Genomic DNA, 25,522 nt, shown 5'->3' with positions numbered 1-25,522 from the left:
ATAGGATCTGTATATATATATATATATATATATATATATATATATATATATATATATATATATATATATATATATAGTTTACCTGCACCATGACAATAAAATCTTTGATGTGCAAATTTCAATTCATACAGAACCATAATCTTTCAATAAAGGGATGCAATTGAAACTTCAGCAGCGCGAAAGGAATGCAATTGAGAGTCGTAAAAAGGGAATGGGTGAGTGTGGGTTAAAGGCAAAAGACAAAATTACCCAGCATGTGACGCGCATGTGAGAGCCTCACTAACGGTGTTAGACGGAATGTTATAATTGGACCAAAATTAGTTGATAAATCAAACCACAGGACCAAAATTGGATATTTTTAAACCACAGGAGCAAGTACAGTCATGACCCCAAACCACAGGGACCATTTATAACGTTTGCCCTTATTTCTATGAATAATCGATATTTTCTCGATATTCTCATCTTTCTTGACATGTTGGTCATTTGACCACAAATGACTCAGAACTTGGAACCCTATTATATGAAAAGCAAGGCCCAAAGACAACAGCAACCAAGAGCAGGCCCAAGATTAAACAGGCCTGAAGGCAACCGTACGTGGGGTTTAAGTTACGTTAAAACCCTCTACATCAATTGTTGGAGCAGCTAGGGTTTGCTTCTTAAGTCGTTAGGGTTTGTTTGAGATATTGCTTTGTTAATTATCCCTATTAATTAGGGTAGTGCTGTAGGTTTGAATCTTTCCTCAACCATATTCCACGTTTTTAGTTAGTGTTTAACGTGGGTTGTTACTCGCATTTTCGATCAGTTTCCCTTGTAAGGCTTCATAAGCCAACAATTTGCTTTGAATTCAATAAGACTATTCTTCCAGATATTGTAGTTTCTTGTGCTAGAGTTTGAGTATTCAACATCAATTCGATCATTCAATTCATTTCCAACCCCTTCTTCACGAATCACGACTGAACCACAAAACCCCTCTCTCTCTCTCTCTCTCTCTCTCTTTGAGGTATGTTCTTGCTTGAAATCTTATTCAAATATTTTCACTGAATTGTGACACTGAATTTCTTGTTTTGGCTTAACGTACTCTATTCATTGCTGTTGTTTGTTTTTTTGTTTTTGAGTAGTCCATATTTTGGATCGCTTCTCTGTGTTCGTCTGTTAGTATTACTTGGTCTATTGATTCATTGATGATGATGGGTTTTTATAAAACTTCAAAACCCACCTTCAGATCTTCAAAATTGATTGCACGATTTGCATCAATGTATTATTGGTAGGTCACGAAATGGGGTCCAAAAGTGCGTAGTTAAAATATGTATTTTCACGCATGATTGTGTTGATTTCCAAATAAAGAAATTAAATGGTGATGGTTGGAATAGAAATTGAGCTAGTTTTGTAGAGAAAACAGATGCATAATGTGTCCGTAGAGAAAACAGATGCATAATTTTATTGGTCATGAATCCATAATGCTTTCTGCACTCGTCAGTTAGATTTAAGCCCATAAGATAATGGGATTCTCACTCTGTTGCTTACCAACGCTCATTGGCTCCTGTTATTGCGTTAAATGGATAGTATAGTGATATTCCTAATTTTGGTTTGGTTAATGGTTGTAGTGATATGTTAATGCATTGTCCGTGTTAACAACAGGGACGTGATATAGAGCAAAAAGCACCGCCCGATTCCAATTGGATATAGAGATGGAGTTGGATAGAATTAGCAACTTACCAACTGGCATCATAGAAATAATATTGTCATGCTTGCCAATGAAGGACGCAGCGAGGACAAGTGTTCTATCAAGCCAGTGGAGGTACAAAGCAGCAATGCTTCAACATCTTGTGTTCGATTATCAGTGTCGCTCAGCTCACAATGATACTACATTTGCGGACATTGTTGATCATGTACTTTTAGCTCACATTGGCCCCATACACAAGTTCAAGCTTTTTCGAGCTCATTTAGCTAGTAAAGACATTGATCGATGGATTCTTCATCTATCAAGAAACTCTATCAAAGAGTTCATACTTCACCATCAGCAGAAGCGATACAAGATTCCTTCATGTTTGTTTTCTTGTCAAGATATAATTAGTTTAGAGCTATCCCGCTGTTTGCTACAGCCTCCATCCACTTTCAAAGGGTTCAGGAGTTTGAAGAGCTTTTACTTTGAGAATGTTATCTTTGCCCAAGATGTGTTCGAACACCTGATTAGTTGCTGTCCTTTGCTTGAGAGTTTAACTTTGGTGTACTGTGACAGTTTCAGTCATCTCATGATTGATGCACCTAATCTCAAATTTCTTGATGCTAGAGGTTCTTTTAAGGATGTTCTTCTGGTGAATACCTCAAATCTTGTTGATGTCTCCATTGGTTTGGAAGATTTTGAATTCTATGTTTCCCAAAGACGGGTTTCTGACAGTTCGAGCAATTTGGTCAAGATTCTAAGTTGCCTGCCTCAGGTTCAGAGGCTCGATTTCTACTGTTGCTCTTTAATGTATCTGGCTATTGGTGCTTTTCCAGTAAAACTGCCCAGACCATGTCTGTATCTGACCTGTCTTCATATAACTCTAAGCTTAACTAGTTTGGAGGAGAGTTTAACTGCTCTTTGCCTTTTTAGAAGTTGCCCAGCTCTGCAAGAACTAAATGTTCAGGTCTTCCCAGGGCAAGAGGATGTTGGAAAAGGGAATTCTTGGTTAGATGACAACAGGAGATGTTCATTCAACCAACTGCAATATGTGTTCGTAAACGACATCAGAGATGTCAAAGCTGAATTAGATTTCATCAGATATCTGCTTTTCAATTCACCTGTGCTCGAGAGGATGACTGTTCAGCCTGTTCCTGGTGTTGAGTCGTCGAAACTAGAAAAGAAGTTGCTCCGGTCTAGGCGTGCCTCAGTGCATGCGAAGACAATCTTCCAGGACCAATGATTGATCATTGATTTCGGCTGCTGACAGGACTTGCTTGCCGAAATGTAGGGTTGTTGAAGTCCTTGATGAATATGTCTGCATGTTTTCCACCGGCAGTACCTATCCAATTATCTAGAAACTCTTCTTTTCTCTATGTACTAGCACCTTTATATTCCAGTTTATCTTTCTCACTCTTCCTATTTGTTCTTATTAATGCTTTTAGTATACACTTTTTGCCAAAGATTGTTTAAGTTTGTGGTAAATACAGACGGGATTAATTATGATAATGTTCTTGGGGACTCAGAATACCCAAAACACATTATAAGCATAGCAAACAAGCACAAGACCACTTAATAAAGACGACTTGACCATACATTAGCTAAAATTGTTCGATCCACCATGAATAAGTAGTGCTTTTACTGAGACTTGGGAATGATCATGCATGTAGTTAAGGTCTTGGGTGTGGCGTGCTTCTCAAGGTTCAATTAAGCTGATCAACATTGTGTTACTGATTGTGGTTCATCAGTATTTGAGGATGCTGGTATTCACTCTTGATAGCTCCCTAGTCTTCGTTATCAACTGATTGTTCAGGTCCCAAATTTGAAAGCCCTCCAACCAAAAAAGAATAGAAAGATCGATCACTAGCGTTTTTCTTTTATATATAGTTGAAATCGTTTAAATTTTGATTTGATTGTTGAAATTAGTGTTAAAAATACAGGCTTACACGTGATCATGTTCCTGGTGAGTTATGGAAAAGGAGACCCACCTAGTAAGAAGGAATGCATAATTGAGACTTTGCGTGTGGCATCATCCCATTTTGAAAAGGGTTTTCGAAAGCTAAAACGGATGAGAAATTGAGAATGACATTTGATAGGCTAAAAAGTCATCAATGCCCTTTACAGGAATTTTTTGGCGACTAAAATTTTCTATTTTAAATCTATTTTATGCGGCTCAATTCAATTCACCAACTAACGTCGTCACTAGAATTCAATTCATCAATGATGTTTCTCATCCTTTAGTGGCCGGGAAAAGCGCGCACACAAAAATGGTGTTTCTCATTGGTTAGCTCCGTCTTCAATTTTTTGTATTTTTTTTCTTATCGCTCAGATGTTGGAATCCAATCAATCGGTGAGTTAACCACAAAAATAGGGAAGAGGTCAAAGTCGTCATTCCAGCCTCGTATGCTCACTTTTTTTTTTTTCCGTTTTTGTTTGGCAAGTGGATCCTCATCTAATGCTCGCCTCCCCCACTCAACACACTCTGGGCCATCCGTCATCTTCCCCTGAAAACGCTACCAGCCAAACTCTCCCTCTCTCTGCCTATCCACATCTCTCTCTCTCTCTCTCTGGAGCTCTGATCCCCTGCGGAAATGGCCACCGTCCTTGAATCCATCGTCATTCCTCGCTCCTCCGCTCTGCCTTCACCTCCTCTCTCTCCGATCGCCGCCTCCTCGGTTTCTTCCCTCACCGGCCGCCGTGGATTGCCTCACTACTCCGGCCTCAAGGTCAGCTCCGCTCTTCAGACTACTCGCTCTGTCGGATCTCTCAGCTACGGTCCCGCTTCCGGACTCGCTCCTCGTCGCCGGCGTGGTCTCGTTCTCTGCGAGGCTCAGGACACCGCCGTCGGAGGTCAGTTTCGTCTCTTCAACTTCTGTTCTGCCGTTTGTGCAAGTGTTTGGATTCTTTTTACATATAAAGTAGAACAGACTTGGAACTTGTATGATCGACTCGTTTTATGTTTTTGATTGTTTTATTTCACGGCTTTGTGTTTGGTATTGATTTGAATTTGTTATGGATGTTTCGTATCGTTATGAGGTGATAGAGTGAAATGGTTTACTGTGTAGAGTGAAGTTTTTTCGAACTTGTAGCCAAGAAAGTGGCTTTGTCTTAGTTGAGAAGATGAGTAAATACAATTCTCAGAATAGAACTATTAAGTTGGTGTAATTGGTGATGTTCTTAGGAAGTTTGAGAATTAAATGAAAGGATTCGATGAGAAAACTATTGGTTGGATATTGAAGAAATGATAAGAAGTGTTGGTGACCTTATGAAACCGATGAAAGGTATCGGTTTTGGAACTTTCTTAAAATCGTGGTTGGATTCACAGAAGTTTGAGTTTATGAATAAAGAGAAGATAGCAGGAAGTAAGAACTGAGGATTTGCCCAGCAGAGAAGCATGGAATGGGCTTTAAGGTCTTAGTTAAGAGCTATCTCAGTGAATTGAATTCTGGTTCTGGTTTCTTGTAGTTCTTTGTTTGAATCCATCATGAGTGCGAAATGGACCTACTTCTTGATGGGCTAAAGGCAAGCTAGCAGTGACACTATCAAGGGCTTATTGATGCTGGAGGGCCTAATAATGCAAAGTTAAATAGTAAGAGGTTCAGGAAAGATTTTGATAAAATTATGTTGAGGCGGTGACCTATTATTGAAGATTGAAGCAAATAATAAATGCAGGGATATCTCTGGCTCAAGTGCATAACTCTCGAGTTGTTCACCATATGGAACCAAAGTTACTTTGAAACATGTACTGCATTAGTTTGCAAAAGGTACTAGTTTATTTGGGAAAGAAAGTTGGGCGATGGGAAAGGTCTAATAGGATGACCGTGTTTGTGGTAATTTGGTTGGTAAAGAAAATAATAAAAGGATGTTTAAATCTTTAGGGAAGAGGGAGCAAGTGAATGTTTTGAGCTTGTGTATGTTTAAATATTATTTTGAAACTATGCTTATGGCGCATAGTATCTTCAGAGTTTTAGGAAGTTTCTTTATGGTAGAATTGCAGATTCAGGGCCACGTTATATAGGAATCTGTTGTTGTAATGCAATTTGGCTATCCAAATGCCAGTTACTTTATTAGACTAAAATAAAGTACAGACTTTCATCAGGGTTAAGACGTTAAGTCTATTCGTTATGGCCAACAGATGTGTCTTTTATGTAAGAAGTGAAGCATTAGAAATATTGTAAAGTCTTTTGATTAGAACATTGTGAACTTGATAGGAAGTTTTTGGTGTAGAATTCATATATTGTACATGTTGGGGTTTGTTATGTAAGAAGTGAAGCATTGGAAATATTGTAAAGTCTTTTGATTAGAACATTGTGAACTTGATAGGAAAAATTTGCCATATATTGTACTTATTGGGGTAACTGTTTTCAATAGAAATGATTTACACATATTATCAACTGCTTTTAGTACTACCATAATTTCTTTATGATAGTTTTCTGCTCTTAAAAATTACAGTGCCTGCTGTTTCTGATGCAACATGGCAGTCACTTGTCCTTGATGCTGAATTACCTGTTTTGGTTGAATTCTGGGCCCCATGGTGTGGTCCATGTCGTATGATCCACCCTATAATTGATGAACTGGCAAAGCAATATGCTGGGAAGCTCAAGTGTTACAAAGTAAACACCGATGAGAGTGCTTCAGTTGCAACCCGATATGGGATCCGAAGCATCCCCACTGTCATCTTATTCAAGGATGGTGAGAAAAAAGATGCAGTTATTGGGGCTGTTCCCAAATCCACATTAACCACCAGCATAGAAAAGTTCTTGTAGAAGTGGTAAGTAATGAATGTCTTTTCTGGAGCTAAGTTGTGTCTTGTATCTGTTTCTTCTCCTTTTAGATTCTGCGCCTTCTCTCAGAGTTTAGATACTTGTCTCTCAAAATAAACTGACCTCCTCTGCTGTATAGTTATTTGGAAGAATCTGTATCTATTTTCCATTTTCAGAGAATGCTAGTAACATTATATATTTATCCATCTGAATATCCCTTTTAAAACTGCAGTTGGTGTACTTTTGAATATTTTTGGCATACTATCCGTATGATGTGTTTCTTTATGTTCTGATTGAAGATCATAGTGCATTGCGGTAGAACTATGCATGTAGAATTGCATGGAATCTATAAGTAGTAAAGTGATGCTCTTCATAAGGTAATTCCATGGGGTGGGTTCAAAGGACAGAAGCATAGTTCTAGAAAGTCATGAAAATTGTTTCCAACCCCTTTAGAGGCCTTTAGGGAGTTTTTACTTGGTAAATTGTTGCTACATCAGGGAAACTAGCCTTGTAGTCATCACCTTTTCTAATGCTGAGCTCATTGTCATTGCAAGATGCCTGAGCGAATATAAACTGGAATAGAATCACCTCAAAGAATTTTCATCATGCAAAGAGTAGGCAAATTTGGCTCGTTAGTCATGTAATTAAATTTTCATATTCAAAATCCAACTTTTAGTAGCTTATTCTCTGCAGTTCCTACTTTATAAATGTATAGTAATGCTCTCTTTCTCGATCAAGATCACACATCCAATACATACTACTTAAAAAGTTCTCTTCAAAAGAACTCCATGAACATCGCATACCAATTCATGTTCAATGCATAAAATTTTGCATATAATTCTAAATTACAGTATTCCCTGGGCTAGATCTTTGCAATTTGCATCCATTGAATTAAATAGTTTTGCCCCACTACATAAACATATCACCCTCATAACCACGTAGGTTTTAGGCTTTTAGCTGTTTAGGCAAAGTTAGTTCTGAAATGGGGGGTTTCCTTAAAAATGGTTTCTTGGCACTTTCAGTATCAAGGTGATTTCCTTTGCCATATGGTTTCTGGCTATTCAAACAAGGACAAGTTTAACGAGTCTTGTGGCCCATCTTCACCAGCTCCTTTTCCCCAGAGACAAAATTTCCAGACTCTCTATGTTTCTTCAATGTCAAGTATGCAAGCAATCTGTTCTGTGTGTCTGCATGCAGATTCCTCTAGTTATGTGTGATCTTCCTTCTGGAGGATTCAATCAATATGATGAATTCGTCCTTTTGCAGTATATAATAACAGGGATGAAGATGACAGCAATCTGTAGGTTTTAGTTTTGTACTTTTTCCTTTTATTTCTTAAGCTTCATTATTTGAACTAATTCACACCTTATAAGATCCACTAACATTTGGAAGGACTCATTTTTGGATTCAATATCAAACAAGTTTTGATCTAATTGCTGCTGTCCCACCAAGCCTTGCTCTTTCTTCTATCTAGAAATATTTGAAAAGGTGGATGTTTTGTCAGAATTTTGGCGAATGGTGGTCACCAATTTGTTATTGGTCTAATATTTTTTCTTATGCCTGCCAGAATTTGGGATGAGTTCTTCCAAACAAATTTATGAATTGATGTTGGCTTATGTGTTGGAAATACCTATGAGATTGAAGTAACTTATTCACAATGAGTTCATCAAAGATATGTAAAGACAACACCACTCAAACCTAGCTGGTTTAAAAAGGGAGCGAACCGAAACCATTGCTCCGGGTTTTCTTCCGCCTTGATAGTCGACGGTTTCATCCGCCCTTTATGAGTGGTTTCATCCAATTGAAGACTTATTATTCTTTTTTCCATATTGTCCTTTCCTTTCTGTTATCTTTGTGCTCTCTTTGTTTGCTTTTCGTATTTGCTCAATTCCTTTAATTACCCCAAGCTCTCCTGCAAAATCTATTCCCCTTCCTATTCTAGATCCAATTTCGGGTACCGATGCGTTAAACATTTTCACTGTTCTTCAACCACCAATACGAACGCGGCCGTCACTGATGTTCCTCCTCAGAGTGTTGGTTTGAGCGGTTTTCTGCTACCGCACACATGATTCTACTTTCTACCTAAGAGCAACTCGAACTATGGAGTCAAAAGCCAAAATGGCTCCCCCAATCAAAATCCACCATCTCCAACAATATGCAACATGTAGTCATTTTGACTCAAAAGCCAAAAGCCTAGTCAAATTAGCTAAAGATTCTAGAACGAAAGCGATATTGGCTTCGGTGGGAAACAGACGTGGGCCCCAGCGTCCACTTACATGTGGGCTATCAACAGTTATAAAATCAACGGCCTCGATTCACTCATTTTAATTCAATTTAAAATGAAATGCCCAGATTAATTCATTCTAAAAATAAAAAAGTAAATATATATTTACAATCTGAAATAGGAGAAAATGACATGAATTAATATCAACAGTTAATAATAAAGTAATTGTGTTTTAAACCTAAAAAACCTTTAAAAATACAAGAAAATTTTCTAAAAAATCATAAAAATGTTGCTTTATTGACACGTGGCACGAATTTATAGATTCCTAAAAATAAATATAAAAAAATTAAAAATTCAATTAATGATGATATATTATATAAAATAATTATGTATGATATATAAACTCAGATTGTAGTTAAATACAAGGTTGCTCACCTGCGGGACACATTTTAAGGGACAAAACGGGACAAATCAGTCTCAGCTGTTGGATCTTAAATGAATAAATCCTGCGGATCTAATGGCAGCAGCATTTCATCCCATTTCTTATCCAACTCCTGCAAATCTGTTCTTCTTCTCCTCTCACCTCTCACCTCTCACCTTTCTAAGCCACATAGCCAAATATGTTCATCTTCTTCTCCTCTCATATCTATCTAAACCCAAATCTGTTCATCTTGTTCTCCTCTCAAACATATCTCTCTAAACCATGCTATCTGCTCTTAAAACACATCTACGCTCTGCTCTTTTATTTTCATGGGATTGGTCTACTTCAAATTAATTTCTCATATCAACGGATATAAAAAGCACCCCTATGCTTGTTTGTAGGATAGGTTCTTCTTTTTCTTATATTGTGATTGATTTTCTCTCGAGATCAGATATTTTATTTTTCTATTTTTGTTGGATTTAGTTTACATGTTGCTGAATTCAAATTACACCAGTCCTATGGAAGATGAGGAAAGAATAACATGTGAGGCTCTTAAAAAATTGGATGATGAGATGCGGAAAGAAGAAGATGAATAGAGCTGGGTTGCAAAGTCTCTGAAATGGTGGGATGAGGGAAGAAGATGAACATATGAGAATTGGAATGAAATTGTGTTTTTATTAGATCTGTAGGATTTATCACTGAAAATCCAACTGCCCAAATTGATTCGTCCCGTTTTGTCCCTTAAATTGAGTCCTACAAATGAGCAACCCATTAGTTAAATAATTGTCTAAAATGATTAATTTATGAAATGACTTTGACTTTTGACTAAAGATGGTTGGAGATGCAAAATATGAATAAATAATGATGACACTAGAGGGAGCCATCCAATTGATCGAGTTCGGTAAGAAGATGGCGGTGGTGGCTCCGTCAGTATTGTTTGAAGAGGCCGTGGTGAGCCTGCTTGGTGGAGAGGATGCTATATATCCATGATTCTTTTTTCTATCTCTGTGGCCGACTTCTGTCCAAGAAGGCGGTGGTGCTTTCGTCTTTTTCGGCGGCGATCTCCAATGTTTAGGGATTGAAGGAGAGGGTTTTGATCCGGCAGGAGGAGGAGGACATCTTTGTCTTCCAATTTAAGGAGATGGAGGTGAAGAATCGGGTTCTCTCAGGGGGTCCTTGGTTCTATAACAACTCCATGCTATTGCTGGCGGATTACGACGGAGTTTTTGACCTAGAAGCGGCGCCGCTGCATCTCCTTGAGGTGTGGGTGGCTGTGAAAGGGTTGCGAATAGTGATGCGGAATGAGAAAGCCCTAACCCTAATCGTACGAGCACTGGGGGACTTTGTTCGAGTTGATCAGGGGGCGGTGCAGAGAAATGATCATGTCTAGAGGATATGTGTGATTCATGATGTTCGCCGGAGGATTTGGGCGCGACGGAGGTTTGACTTTTCATCGGTTGTTTCGGTGATGGTGGAGTTGCAATATGAAAAATGCCATGGGTTGTGTGTGGCTTGTGGTCTTTTTGGCCATGGGGGAGGTCCGTGTGACGAAAGGTTGGCTGCAGAGGCGCTCGGGCTGGTGATGCCGGGCGATGAGGTATTGAATAGGGAGGGCCTGGGCTCGGTGTCCGGACCGCAGGATTCTCCGGTGGCTGCTGTCGTGGGGCCGGAGGTGTTTTCTCTGGTGTCAGAGGCTCTGGGTTTGGTGGCGGAGGCGACTGGTGAGCAGGTGGTGAAGGTGGGTGGCTCGGAGTTGGAGGTTGCAGACGCTGCATCTGGGCTGGCTGCTCCGGAAAAACCGGCGAGAAACCCTAACTTTGAATTAGGGTTGACCGCAGGTTTGACTGGGGGCTTGATTGGGTCTGTTGGGCCAGGGGAGCAAAGTTTGACTGGGTCCAAGTCTGCAGGGCCTTCTGCTACTGCTGGAAGAAGTCCAAACTTGGGCTTGGGTGTGAGAAAAAAGGTTTTTAAACCTAGTCTGGTAGTTATCCCTCCGGAATTCCAACTGGGTGAACTAGTGGAGGTTCCAATTTCGATGGGATTAGCTCCAAAGAAGAAGGGTCGTCCACCTGGACGCCAAGCTAAGCAGTTACAATCTCCAAAGAAAGTGGAAGGTAATGATGTCGGTGTGGATTTATGCTCCAACTCGAATAGGAAGGAGCTGCTTATTGTTTGATCGTTCTAGCTTGGGTTTAAGCCTCTTTAAGGGTGTCTTAGTTTCTATGAGTCTTCTATGACGTTTCTAGTTTCTTTCTTGTACCACAATTGCCTGATTGGCAAGGGAGGGCTAGTTGAAATTTCTTTCCGTAGGAGGCGAAGCTTTGTCACTCTTGGGTAGGCTTGCTTAATTGTGAGCTTCCCAATGATGTTAATTAGTTTGTTGTAGCTTGGATAGGTTTTACCGGATTTTCTTGCCGGTTTTTCTTATGTAAGCTTTGTAAGCTATGGCCAATTGGCTGTTGATTATTTGAATAACAATCAACTTCTATTCAAATGATGACACTAGAGGAGTCAAATTTTGCAAATGACTTTGGTTTTTAACTCCATTGTTGGAGATGCTCTAATAGTGCAACAGAGTACTGTTAACCATTTGGTCTACACTCCCCTTGTGCTCATTTCACCAAAGCACTCTTCTACTAATTACCATCCTCTTTATCTTCCACGTCTAGAACTGAAACCCTAAACCCTAATCTGTAAATTCAGATGTAATATAAACAAATCACTACATTGGTTTACAGTTTTACACAAACTTATTTGACCACTTGCCACAGCCTAGGCTCACCAAAGATAATCGAAGGGCAATATAACAGTTTGATTTTGATTGAGAGATGAAGGGTAATTTGAAAACGCAAATAAGACTAAGACATGAAATATTATATATAAAAAAATAAAAAAATCAAATGGGAGTGTGAATTTCACTCCCCTTGATATATGAGTGTTTTTTTTATAATTATTTTTTATTATGATGCCTAAACCCCATATTACAATGCACCAACTAGCAACTAGGGGTTCAGGTTTTATGTCCCCCCTGATGCCTAATTTACCTTTAATGAATGAAACCGGGTGCGCTTTAAAAAAAAAAATGAAACCGGGCGTGGGGTGAGCCTCCCAGTTAGGCTGGGTTCCAAACCCTATTAAAAAATAATAATGATAATAAGCATCGAGAGAACTTCTCAAATAATGCCAAACTTAACCAATTCTATGTATTTTAACATACACCAACTAATAAGAGTGCTCCAATGGCTACTCTATTTGCTTTACAATAACGGTGATATATTGAAAAGATAACGCTAATGTAAAGCTATAAGACAATTAAACCAGCTTTTCCACTATGCTAATCTGTTTATTATTGGTTTTCTTTTGTTGTTTATAACTATTACAGTTGTGTGAATTTCATGATTCCTTTACCTTGAAGTAAGAACCCAATATCATTCTTTGCGACAAAATAGTTCTAATATATATGACTTCAAGCAAGAAATTAATTTAAATATAATATGATGCAGAAGAACGTGATTGCTGAACTTTTAATGTGAATGTGAATTCATATGCTTTAAAAGCCGCTAAAGTTTCATTGATATCTTCATTGTTTAAAACTTTTGGCTCCTTGGAGTCCTCCTCTAAGAACTTAAATGTTCGTCCTTTTTAAACAAAACTTAGAATCAAGACCCATGTGAACAAATAAATTTTACATATATATATAGTTTGAATACGACATTCCAACCCCTGCCCCTACTTGCACTGGCGGAGGCAGTTCAGGACGAGTGGGGGCTACTGCCCCATTGAGATTATGACACATGGCTCATAAGGATACAATTTGCCCCCATCAACTGACCAAATATAAACATCATATATGATATATGTATACATATTGTGTTCGGTGTTCCCTCAATGGCATAATTCAAAGCCCACAAATATGATAGTCCAAACCGTCTAAACATATCAGTAGACCCACAACACACAACTCCCACAAACCAACAGCAAAAACAAGAAAAAGGGGAGCATGAAGCTTCTTGTGCAACCCCATTCAGCACATATATATATTCAAACTCAACTACCAAAGCCAGCACTCTGCACTCAAAGTCAATAAACTGATATTGTTGGCTTCCTAGTTGCTGCGATGACTTCATTTCTCAAATCCCAGATATCAATATCTCTTTGTTGATCAAACTCAACTACCAAAGCCAGCACTCAAGTTGATTAATTTGTTTGTTTCTTTTTTACTGTTTTTCTTCTCCTCTGTGGCTCTGTTCTTGTGTATTTCCTATAGACTTATTGAGAACAATGTGAATTGATGACTTGATGTTCTATCATCAGTATTATGCATTCATGTTCTACAGGGGATGTATTTTGGTTCATCAATGGTCTTTTGGTGTTTGGTTAAATTTTTTGACTCCCATACATATATATTCCTCCCTCCGCCACTGCCTACTTGTTGTCTTCCCTGTCACACTCTAATGATGCAAATCTTCACCAAATTCAGAAAGAGGATATGGTATCATGATCCCACTAAAGTTTTGAATCATAAATAGATATGGGGGTTATAAAGCTAAGCGGTTAGGTTTGTATTATCTCTCTTAAGAGCATTATTCAATGTGATTACATTACCAACATTTCTTAAGTGCTATAATTTATTTAGCATATGGTCATATAGTCATGAACTCATGATATAGCTAGCATGAAATAAATGGATTAAGGTCTACATGGCACCATATTGCATTGTTAGATTCATAGTAAAATATAGAAAAAATACATACATACATATATCTTCCGACGTTAGAGTGATGCATGTAGTGTAATATTTTGTTTGATTTATTTAGATTAGACTAAGAATATTCAGTATTATTTGATGTAGTCACATTAGTGCTTACTTTGTAAGTGGAAGATTCTTAGTGCTTCTTTTTGCGAATAATATTTTTTTAATCAGTTAATTTGGTACCATTAGATCTAAATCAAAGGTTAAAAGAATGTTTGATTACTAAAATGTGGATACAATTACAGCGTGCATGTTTTGCTAATTTGCTATGAATAAGGGATGAGTTTCACACCACCAAAGCCAATATTATCGGTCAAAAGGCTTGGCTGGTGATGGAAACCCTAGGTTTCGTGTAGGTGGCGGTGACAACTTTGTCTTCTGCCCGACCATGTAGGCGGCATCCATTGATGTCATGTATTTGTAAGAGGACAGAGCACTCCATGCTCTGATTGGCCAGGTGCGAATCCTACGATGGTTTTTCGCACCGGCTAATGATCTCTTTTTGAGTTTTGGTGACAGAGTGGCGATGACTTTGCAAAGGCGGCTTTGCTCATTAAGGTACTTGGTGTGGTGTCAATCCTTGGTCAGGGAGCAGGAACACAGCGTTTTCTTGGGTTGCTAAAGGAGGCGATTGGCTCATGATCAAACTTGGGCGGCTGTAGTGTAAGCAGAAGCACAAGCTTTTGGTGGGCGGGATAACCGTTGTGTTTTTGCGCCTGGTGAAACCGCCAAACTAAATTGGTGGCTGCAACAACTCTGGTGGTCTCGCTAGGGTTCCTGCAAAGACTAGTCCAGGTGCAAGGATGAGAGAAGTGGGAGTGGGATGGGCCTTTTGGTTTAAGCTCACTTTCCCTCCTCTCTCTGGCTTGGGTTGGATTTGGAGATGAGTCCTTTAACGAGTCTGTTGTGGGCTAGACTCAACACAATCCTAATTTGAGGTTGTTCACTGCAATGTCTAGTGGAGGGGTACACCAAGAGAGTTATTAGGCCCCAAGCTAGTCAAGGTAGATGCGGAGAATTAAGATTGTGTGGGAATAAATTTAGTTGTTAGTTGTTTTTCTTTGCATTTTCCTTCCCGATTTTAGTTCTTTTGCATTCTCTTTTTGAATTTTAGTTTTTTGCATTTCGATGTTAGCTTGACTATCTGTGCAATCTGTGCATTATTTGAGCAACGAATGTAATGGGGTGGTCTTCAAACTTATACGGTGGTATGATATTTTGATCACAGGAATATTTCTTTCTTTTCCCTCAAAAAAATTGCAGCGTGCATGTTCTATACATGTGTGTTTGCAGAATTTCTTCCATAATTGGATGCAAATTCGTGTCCAAGCATGCACATGAAGTAGTTATCTATTAGTAATGAGAGGTAATGAGACATAATTTTCTTAGATAGAGACACTGTTTGAAATTATTTTTGTACAAATATTTTCATTACATATAATGCTTGTGTCGAAATTATTTTTTTATTTTATTTTTTCAATTTCTTGCCACTAACCCTATCCAACGGTGTAAGTTACTTTCCGCTGATAAATTTCCATTATATTTTAGTCATTGCCAGAAATTTTGATTCCATAATCACATCCCAACAGATGATGATGATGAGTGTATTTTGCGAATCTTTGAATTTCTTATCTCTTCATCTTGGTTTCTAGAAGCACTATCAACTCTGATGCCAAGTGTCGTGTCGGTTATTCTTGTGATCGATGGAAGGAACACGTGGCTCTGCGTAGATCGATCACCTCCCGTATACTATTTCGCGGGAGCTGACATGCCTGATTACATATACATATAATAATAGTCTAGTCAGCACATATGGTTAGAAAGCTAATTAATCAATTCCAACTCCTAACGGTCTGGTCTGCCTTTGATCAAATCAAATTCCTCTCTCTTTGAAAGTCAGAAGATGATGAAGGCTTTCATATTCTTCTGGATGTTCCCAGCTCCTTCGGTCTTGATGTATCTTATTAGCTTCTTACGTTGTTAGTGTGCATCTCGACACCTAGTCTTAAATTCTATGACGTACGTACCTTGAATTCTATCTTAAGTACACTCCATTCTTCTTTATGTTCTTCGTTCAAATCTCTTGGTTGAAAAAGAGGATTTCATTGGTATATTATTCCAGTAGTACCACAATCTATTTGGTCGACATAAAGGAAAATCAAACTAAAACAAAAACAGCTCTTTCTTGACAAATTATCTTTGGGTGCCTCAGAAAGAGGGAAAAAAGAAAATCTTGTCTCTCAGTGGATTTAATCGTGTTGGATATCTACTTTCTCATTATTACTATTCATTATTTTACGCATATTCTTAGTAAATTACATTTTACTGTTGATGTTTATGCGTTAGGCTACATTCAATGTGACAATTTAATTTTAAAATCTTATTTTGAGTAAAGAAATTTCTCGATTTTTGACTTTAATCGCTTACAATCAAGTTGTGGTGATACCCCAATTCATTCACTAACATTGATTGCAAATAAAATGTATATAGATAACACAATGCGTTGGAGCTACGTACTATTGGTCATTGGGTTGCAAGTCAAAAATTAAGATAAACATTATAGGACACTTTTGGTTCATGTCATCACCTGGTTGCTTGTTAATATAAACTTGATCCAAAGGTATAAAAAATGCACATGTGAAGTCAATCATTTAGGATTTGACATTTAAATGATCGTCCACCAATTTAGGATATGTACAAAGAGATAAGATTGAATTTGAGGATGTACGTGTATAATAAATCTTAGTAACTTGGCAAATGAAACCTGAATCAAAATTTAAGAATATATCACATGTAACATGGCAAGGAATAGGAAATGGGGATTTCATTATCAGTTTCAAGCTATCATTGGACATGTCGATCGACATGACAATGTGTCCCCAGTTTCTGGGCACAAATAAATGCAGGGCAAGTCAATCAATGGATCTGTAAACATGGTTTAAGCTCTAAGTGGGGCATAACAATATTAGTAATCTGCCGACTCCGTCAACTATGCAGTGGTAGGAGAATCAATGTTCACCCAATTGCAAGCCTGCAAGTGCAAATGACGGTGATGCTCTTTCTATCTATCTAGAAGACTAGCTGGAAGCTTTATTTTACTATCCTGCCGGCATCTAGAAGACTTGGATAGCTAGATCACACATCATATTTCTTAAGACTACTTCTTAGTTATCTAGGAAAATAAGAATAAAATTTTTGGCAAATGCATATGTGTAATATATGTATATACACTGTTTTTATCTTATGGGATAATTTAAGTTCATTGGTTCCATAAGTTTACTCACAATTTAATCTTTCCTTCCTCATCGCTTAAATTTTATGAATTATTAACTTGAAACGTGTATAGAAATTTAACCCACAAGTAAAATTAATACGAAAAGAATATATATTAGTTCAATCTATAATCATTAGATTATCATTTTTTTTTTCATTCTAGATTAGTAATTAAAGATATAGAATTGAAGATGATTGTATATTGCCTGGGGGTTTACATTCTATGTCCGATTTTGTTGTACTCTTACAACATTAATTAAAATAAGATGGATATAGAGATGAGCTTCCCACCTTACTCGTTCCAAATTCCATTTAAAAAACAACATCAAGTGAAGTTATGTAATTATATGGACTGTGAAGTACAACTCCGACCCAGAATTGTGGGAATGAGGTAGATGCATGTACTAGTTTGGTAATGAGCTAGCCTAGCGACGTGAACGTAATTGGCTTCTGTTGGCTTGGATAAGATTGAACGTGGATTAGGAGGATCGCAACCTAGCTTTGACATTCCACTGTCTCCCCATCGATCTTATCTTTTACCACAACTCACAATCATCGATCTGGAAAATATGTGATTTTTTTGTATGGTTCTAGTGTAAACTTAGAGTAGTTGAATGAGACATTTGAACCCCGGCCTACACGTCTTTTGTATATACTTATATAGTGTTCTAAACGTAACTTAATTTTGAATATATTAGCACTGATCGAGTACTAGTACTCACCGACAAAATCATTCATTCTGCTCATGGAGGCATTCGTCATCTTATGGAATTTAAAAAAAATAAAATAATAAATTAATAGAGGATTAAACGATATTAATTCTTCTGCAATAGCCAATTTGGAGTGACTAGCACTCACCCACAATCTCAAAAGAAAAGGGATCATCGCAACCGGAAACCTCCCGCCCGTCTCTCTATTTTATTTTATTAATAAAAGAAAAGAAAGTACAAGAAGAGATCGAGAGGGGGATATGAACCAAAACCTCTCTGAGAACAAAATGAAGTAAAGTACTCAAAGTGAGCACTAAGCTAAAATAGTTACGAACTGATGAATAGAAGAAGAGCATGCAATAACCATGCATATATATGTGACCACGCAACAACCACTTATGTGGAACACACATATAGTGCCTCAGCAACCATGCAGCAGAGACCATCATAACCCAAGCCTGTCTTTTCATGAAATCTATCAAGCGAAAATTAGCTATTCGGTAAACCTTACAGATTGTGAACAAAGGCAGCCGAAGCACAAGGAGGGCAAGAGTCCCACCAATAATGCCCCTCATGATCCACCCCATAGTTAGCTAAGCAGTCAGCTACTTGATTCCCTTCTCGATAAATATGTGAAAATCGAATCTGCATATAGGAGAGAATAGTACAACAATTGACCCAATCAACACTTAGACGCCAAGGGACTGAGCAATTTTTATTCGCAAGAAAGTAAATTGCTATCGCTGAATTATACTCAATCTAGAGAGAAGTCCATCATTTTCCTAATGCTATTGAAACTGCATGAATAATGGTTTGAAGCTCTGCTTCCAGGGCAGTAACAATACCCATGGAACCAGCAAAACAACTCATACAATTGCCCAAGTGATCATGAAAAATACCTCCATAGGTCGCAAGCCCTAACGTCCCACGAGCAGCACCATCCGTATTAACCTTTTAATTGAAAAGCACAAGGAGCATGCCAATTTACTTCGTCCTTTTATGGAATCTTTTCAATTGTGCATATCCATTTACAAGTTGTATAACAATCTTGGAATTCCTTTCATATAGGTTCGTGTTTCAAACCATTAATGTTAGCTCAACATAAGGGTCGAAGTTCATATTTTTCTTTTTGGTCAAAATTGAAGTTCAATGACATCATCGTTTCATCACTAAGATTTATTTTTCTCTTTGACAAAAATTCCACTAACAAAAAAATCTATTAAAATTGAAAGTTAAATAAATGATAACTTCGCCTTAGAAAAAGTAACTAGACAATAAAATAAGGGCTAAATACTGATTACTACCCTGTAGTTTGAGTCCAAAATCAATTCAGCCCCTGAACTTCTAATTTCATCAAGAACACCCCTGCACTTTCAATTTTGATCTAATAGGTTCAATTTATTAGACTTCCGACAATTGAGTCATTTAACTTGTTGACATGGCTCATATATGATCTATGTTTTATGATGTGGTGTTAATGTGGTCTGCATAGTCAATTTAGGAGTGAGATCCACTATAAGAAATCTATCAAATAAATAGTTTTTCAACAAATAATCTAACTATAACTTGAACCCATAATAAAATATTTACTAATTGGACCTATATATTAGATCAAAATTGAAAGTGCATGGGTGTTTTTGATGAAATTAGAAGTTCAGGAACTGAATTGATTTTGGACCTAAACCACAGGGTACCGGTATTTAGCTCATAAAATAAAGAGGTCGTGACCACTTACCCATTTTCAACTTAAAAATTGTCCACCTACTTCACTAAGAGTTTTTTAACCATATTTACCCAATCTAACATTCATTGACAGTTTTACCCCTATTTTAATTAATAAATTACATATCTCTCTCTCAGACTCCCTCTCTCTTCGATCTATTTTCTCTCTCCTCCCCCTCATCAATCTCTCCCTCTCTCCCTCCCTCCCTCCCTCCCACCTCTGGTCTCTCTCTCTCTCTCTCTCTCTCTCTCTCTCTCTCTCTCTCTCTCTCTCTCTCGGAATTCCTTACAATCTTGGAATTCCTTTCATATAGGTTCGTGTTTCAAACCATTAATGTTAGCTCAACATAAGGGTCGAAGTTCATATTTTTCTTTTTGGTCAAAATTGAAGTTCAATGACATCATCGTTTCATCACTAAGATTTATTTTTCTCTTTGACAAAAATTCCACTAACAAAAAAATCTATTAAAATTGAAAGTTAAATAAATGATAACTTCGCCTTAGAAAAAGTAACTAGACAATAAAATAAGGGCTAAATACTGATTACTACCCTGTAGTTTGGGTCCAAAATCAATTCAGTCCCTGAACTTCTAATTTCATCAAGAACACCCCTGCACTTTCAATTTTGATCTAATAGGTTCAATTTATTAGACTTCCGACAATTGAGTCATTTAACTTGTTGACATGGCTCATATATGATCTATGTTTTATGATGTGATGTTAATGTGGTCTGCATAGTCAATTTAGGAGTGAGATCCACTATTAGAAATCTATCAAATAAATAGTTTTTCAACAAATAATCCAACTATAACTTGAACCCATAATAAAATATTTACGAATTGGACCTATATATTTTCTCTCTCCTCCCCCTCATCAATCTCTCCCTCTCTCCCTCCCTCCCACCTCTGGTCTCTCTCTCTCTCTCTCTCTCTCTCTCTCTCTCTCTCTCTCTCTCTCTCTCTCTCTCTCTCTCTCTCCACCCACCTCCGGCCAATGACATGTTGACCACAGATCTGTCCTTGACTCTCAACGAATTGAAGTGCAAGCTTTGCAAGTACTCGTCCTCCCTCATGAACCCTCTTAACTGGCTCGCCCATCCCTCGCTGATCACATGCACCAACTCCAAATCAATCTTGGTCAGGCTCACCTTTGGCAGCGACTCGGCCTCTAGAACTTTAGTCCCACGGTCGCTTTCCAGCACCACGAGATCAACAATTAGGGCACGGGGCACGGGGCAGTGGGCAGTGCGCATGGGGGCACGGGTAGTGGGCAGGCCAAGGGGGCGCTGACTGGGCTATTGTAGCAGCGGTGGGTGGAGGGGGGTGGGATGCTGCTGTGCCTGCCAATGGCAAGGCTGGGAAGGTAGTGGCCTGGGAATCCCAGCCTGGCATGCAGGCTGCTGTAGGCGAGGAAGAATTTTTTATTTTTTTATATTTTTTTTCGAGTCTGATAGAGGAGAGAGAGTTGGAAACCAATTTACTAATGAAGATAGTGTAATTGGCTTTTATTGGGGTCTATTGGGTAGCAATGATATGATTATTGAGGGCAATAATATGATTATTGGAGGGTAATAATATGATTATTAGGAGGCAATAATATGTTTATTGGGGGACAATTATATGACTATTTATTTGAATAAACCTATTAAAACATTCAAAATTAAAAACATCTTCATTTTTCACTAATTATTGATCCCCAATGAACTTGTTATTAGGGAGCAATAATATGATTATTGGGGGACAATAATATAGTTACTCGGTATTATTAGGGGGCAATAAATTCAGACGCCGGAATCAGAATTTCGGTGACTGGTTGCAGGATTCCGGTGATCATTCATCGGATTCCGGTCGCCAAAGTCCGCGGCTGGCCATTGGTCACAGAAGTCCGGCAAGGGCTCCACTGACTTCTTTCTCTAAGTGATAAAGGAGGGCAAAAATGCCCTAAAAAGAAATTAAAAAAATAATTAATTGGATATTAGGAAAATGATCTCTTAGAGTGTTTGGGTAAGTGGGCAATTTTTATCCTAAAATTGTGTAAATGGTCATTATCCCTAAAATAAATGTTTATCACTTTGCAATATACATATACATATATATACACACACACACACACACACACACAGATCCTATCCAGAGTGGAGCTCCGCTTTGAAAATTAGTGTTGAAGTTTGAGTTTTTGATCACTTTTCGGTCGCATATCCACATCTCGACCGTTCAGTTTTTGGGTACTAGTGTATAGATCATCTCTGCAAATTTTCAGCCAAATTGATAATCGTTAAGGCTTTGATAACTGCCTTAAAACTAGTGCGGTTCAGGTTGACAGATTCAGTTCGTCGATTGGTTTAAGCGAGTTATATATATATATATATATATATATATTTATATATATATATATATATTTTTTTTTTTTCTTTGATGGGTTACTCTTATTAAAATTCAAGTAGACTAGGTCTTTCCTTTAAAAAGAAAGAAGAGAAGTACGACATAACAATAGTTCAGGTACTGAAGTACCAAACCATTATTTGAAAAGAAAAAAATTATATACATATATATATATATATATATATATATACAGATCCTATGCAGAGCGGAGCTCGGCTTTGAAATTAACGTGTGAAGTTCAAGTTTTCGATCGCATATCCACATCTCGTTCGTTCAGTTTTTAGGTACTACTGTATAGATCATCTCTGCAAATTTTCAGCCAAATTGATGATCGTACCTATTTATATATATATAAATATATATATATATATATATATAGCCATTCTCAGGTGCGGACATCCGTACCTAAGCAAAAGGTACTGATTTTCATTTTTTCTCCAGTTTCCGATCATACATTTACATTTTAACCGTTCAGTTTTTAGGTCCTAATGTATAAGTTATCTCTGCAAAATTTCAGCCAAATTGGTGATCGTTAAGGCATTCAAAACTGCAATTTACAACAATGAATACAAACGGTTCCAGTTCGACAGATTCGGAACCGTCGAAGCTTGATCGCGGAGAAATGAGGGACGTCCGCACTTTTTCTAGGTTGCGGACGTCCTCTTCAAAAACTCTCTCTCTCTCTCTCTCTCTCTATTATATATATATATATATATATATATATATATATATATATTGGATTTTTCTCAGGTGCGGACATCCGTACCGAAATTTTGGTACGGATTTTCTGTTTTCAACCACTTTCCGGCCACATTTTTACATCTTAACCGTTCAGTTTTTAGGTCCAAATGTATATATCACCTCTGCAAAATTTCAGCTAATTTGGTGATCGTTAAGGCATCCAAAACTACAATTTACATGAACGGACCGAATCTGTCAAACCGGAACCGTTCGTATTTATAATGGTAAATTGCAATTGATGCACTACAAACCGCAACACTAAGAACATTATGCTCTATATTAAAAGGTAAACCCCAAATCACTATTCATTAAATATGATTGAACGATTTTGCCCTTGTATGTTGCAAGTCTACCCCGCATTTCTGCAGGGGCTTAGCAACTAGTTATTACTAAAAAGTAGCGGTGATCAAAATACAAACTTATTAGGTACGATTATATGGTATAGTGACCCGTGACCGATACTATTTGTCGGTTGCTTCCAAAAGTTATTTACCTGCCCAAACATTTTCCATACATTCCTATTTTTGCTGCTGACGGTTTTATCCAATTTCCTATTCTCTAAGCTTAATTTAAGCTAAAAGCTTCTGGAATCAGGGTGCCATTGCTTAACGGTTTAGAAAAGTTGGTTGTTTCTGGAAATGTTTGATTTTTAATCCCAAGAAGGTTCCAGATTTACCACCCGTTGTTTTCGAGCCATCACAAACCACGTCTCAAAACCAATGTGTATAGGACACTGGGACTGACTACAGCCCGAGACCCATGAACAGCGCCGCAAACCATAACGGCTCTATACACACTTCGACGGCCACGTATAAATAATTAAATATCATCAGTATCTTTTTCTTGTTTCTCAAGGTTGGCATAATCTCAGATCCAAACCCACATGCTGCAGACAAAGACTGGGGGGAAGAAGATAATGGTCCTAGTCAGCAGAGCCCTCAAATATCAAACCCTATAGGGTTTTCTTTAAACTTCGAGTCACATTCTTCTCGATGGTCAATGGTATTTGCTGTTGGTCTCAGCCACCTCGTCAGCCTCGCATAGATTTGTCAAAAACAAGGGTAGTAACATGCACTAACCCATTAACCGTGTTCCCCATCGTCGTTTTTTTTACCTGACTAACAGAGTTTTCTTCTCTGTCTTTCATCATGGCTCCTTTAATCAAGGAAAATTAGGAAGTCGTACGTGGCATTTGGTGATTCGATGGTGGGTCCACCATAACTGGCTGCTTGGCTCTTTTGACCCATTGGGTACTGTAATTTTCTTACATATGGGAATGCATATGTCATGAGAAATTCTTGCCGGGCTGCCGTGGCAATGCGGCCCTCCGATTAGAATTTTTTTCTTTTTCTTTTTCGAAAGTGTCCCTGATTTTTAATGTAAAATACTCAAAATACCTCCCTGCTTGGGCACTGATTGGGCTGCTGCATTGCCACGTGGTGCGGGTGCCGTACAGAAGTCTCTCTCATATGTCATACATGTGTAAAACATTTACAAGAGTTGTAGCTAGATAGACTGGTTCGTGTTTTGCATGTTACCAGTGCAAATAGATTTAAGAAGAGTCGAATCGACCAAATGCTTTTAGTCATTCATCATGGGGACCAGGGGCGGAGCCACATATAGGCCAGCTTGGGCACTTGCCTAGACTGAGTTTTTCTTGTTTATCTTGATTTATTTATGTTGGCTGAAGGAAGCTACCTAAAACATAGCAGAAAAGGGCAAAACTAGATGAATCTTGCCTTACCTAGGTTGGGTTTTTCTTGTTTGCTTTGAATCTTGCCTTACCTAAGAAACTTTTCTGGATCCGCCACTGATGGGGACATTAGGGTTTCGTAACTAATTAACTTATTTAGTTAGTTTATATATACATTATCTTCATGTAGAGTTTAATATGCTCCATAACGAATTATTATTTCACATGCGGTTTATATAGAATTTGAAATTAAATATTTATCTCAAATTGAGAACTTCACGCAAAATTTGAAGGCTAGACCTTAATAAGTGAACAAAATCAACTTAAATTCTATACCTATACTAATCAACCCTAAATTAAAAGAGTATATTCAAATGCATGTTTAGCAACAATTTGTTTGATATGTTGCTCCAAAAGGGGTTTTAAGGATCGAAATTGTACATTTTCTGGATCATCTATAAAAGATCTACATATAAAAATAGAAGATCGTGAGTTATCCAACTCACAACCAAATGAACAATTAGCCATGATGATGTCAGATATTATCGAAACCCTCCATAATTTTTACTGGAGATTTGTGATTTATAAATAACAGTCTTTTTAGTGTCTACTTAAGGGGAAAGGACTGTTCACTTCTCCAAGGAAGCAATACGTGGTACATTGCGACATTTAGCCTGTGACGTCTGCTTATTCGACAAGCTACATTGGAGTCTCATTGATGGTACAACTGTGTAGCTTGACAACTATTGTGCAACTGAGGAGGTTAGTAATTTTGTGTTTTTTCTTTTATCATAGTAGAAAGAGTAGAGACGATTACAAAAGTCAAATTCAAAACCTCTTTACCTACAAATAATGGACTTTTATCCTAGTAACAATAATTACTGCATATAATTTTCTCAGCTTCCAACCAAATTCCTCACACGTGACACACAATCCCATCACTAACTCAGGATCATAACAGAAAAAATAAAACTGGGGAAGAAGAATAAATTGAGAAAAAGTTGAAACAGGACGGGTCCAAGACGTTGAATTGGAACCATCCAAAAACCAATGACGAGACGCGGTTACAAGTACAGTCATATTCTCCCCTTTGTGTAGTAACCCCTAACTCCTTAGATTGTTACGTATTTAAACAGGGAGCCAATACCCCTCTATAAATTACCAACACTCCCTCTGTT

At 37.8% G+C, this 25,522-nt stretch overlaps 2 protein-coding genes across 2 annotated transcripts; both read left to right on the top strand.

Annotated features, from left to right (window-relative positions):
* Positions 1 to 880: 880 nt before the first annotated feature.
* On the top strand, positions 881 to 3,083 carry LOC121049339 (F-box/FBD/LRR-repeat protein At1g13570-like). The gene is made up of 2 exons (XM_040506138.1): positions 881 to 1,000; positions 1,639 to 3,083. Exon 2 carries the CDS (start codon positions 1,689 to 1,691, stop codon positions 2,904 to 2,906), a length of 1,218 nt encoding a protein of 405 aa, XP_040362072.1. The 5' UTR covers positions 881 to 1,000; positions 1,639 to 1,688; the 3' UTR covers positions 2,907 to 3,083.
* Positions 3,084 to 4,124: 1,041 nt separating this feature from the next.
* LOC112164562 (thioredoxin) lies at positions 4,125 to 6,657 on the top strand. Its single transcript, XM_024300790.1, has 2 exons — positions 4,125 to 4,513; positions 6,116 to 6,657. Exons 1-2 carry the CDS (start codon positions 4,255 to 4,257, stop codon positions 6,427 to 6,429), a joined length of 573 nt encoding a protein of 190 aa, XP_024156558.1. The 5' UTR covers positions 4,125 to 4,254; the 3' UTR covers positions 6,430 to 6,657.
* The last annotated feature ends 18,865 nt before the right edge of the window (positions 6,658 to 25,522 follow it).

Source organism: Rosa chinensis, chromosome 5 (assembly GCF_002994745.2).
Source record: "Rosa chinensis cultivar Old Blush chromosome 5, RchiOBHm-V2, whole genome shotgun sequence".
Taxonomy (NCBI): domain Eukaryota; kingdom Viridiplantae; phylum Streptophyta; class Magnoliopsida; order Rosales; family Rosaceae; genus Rosa; species Rosa chinensis.
The sequence above is the reverse complement of the archived record's forward strand: the minus strand, read 5'-3'. Positions and strand labels throughout refer to the sequence as shown.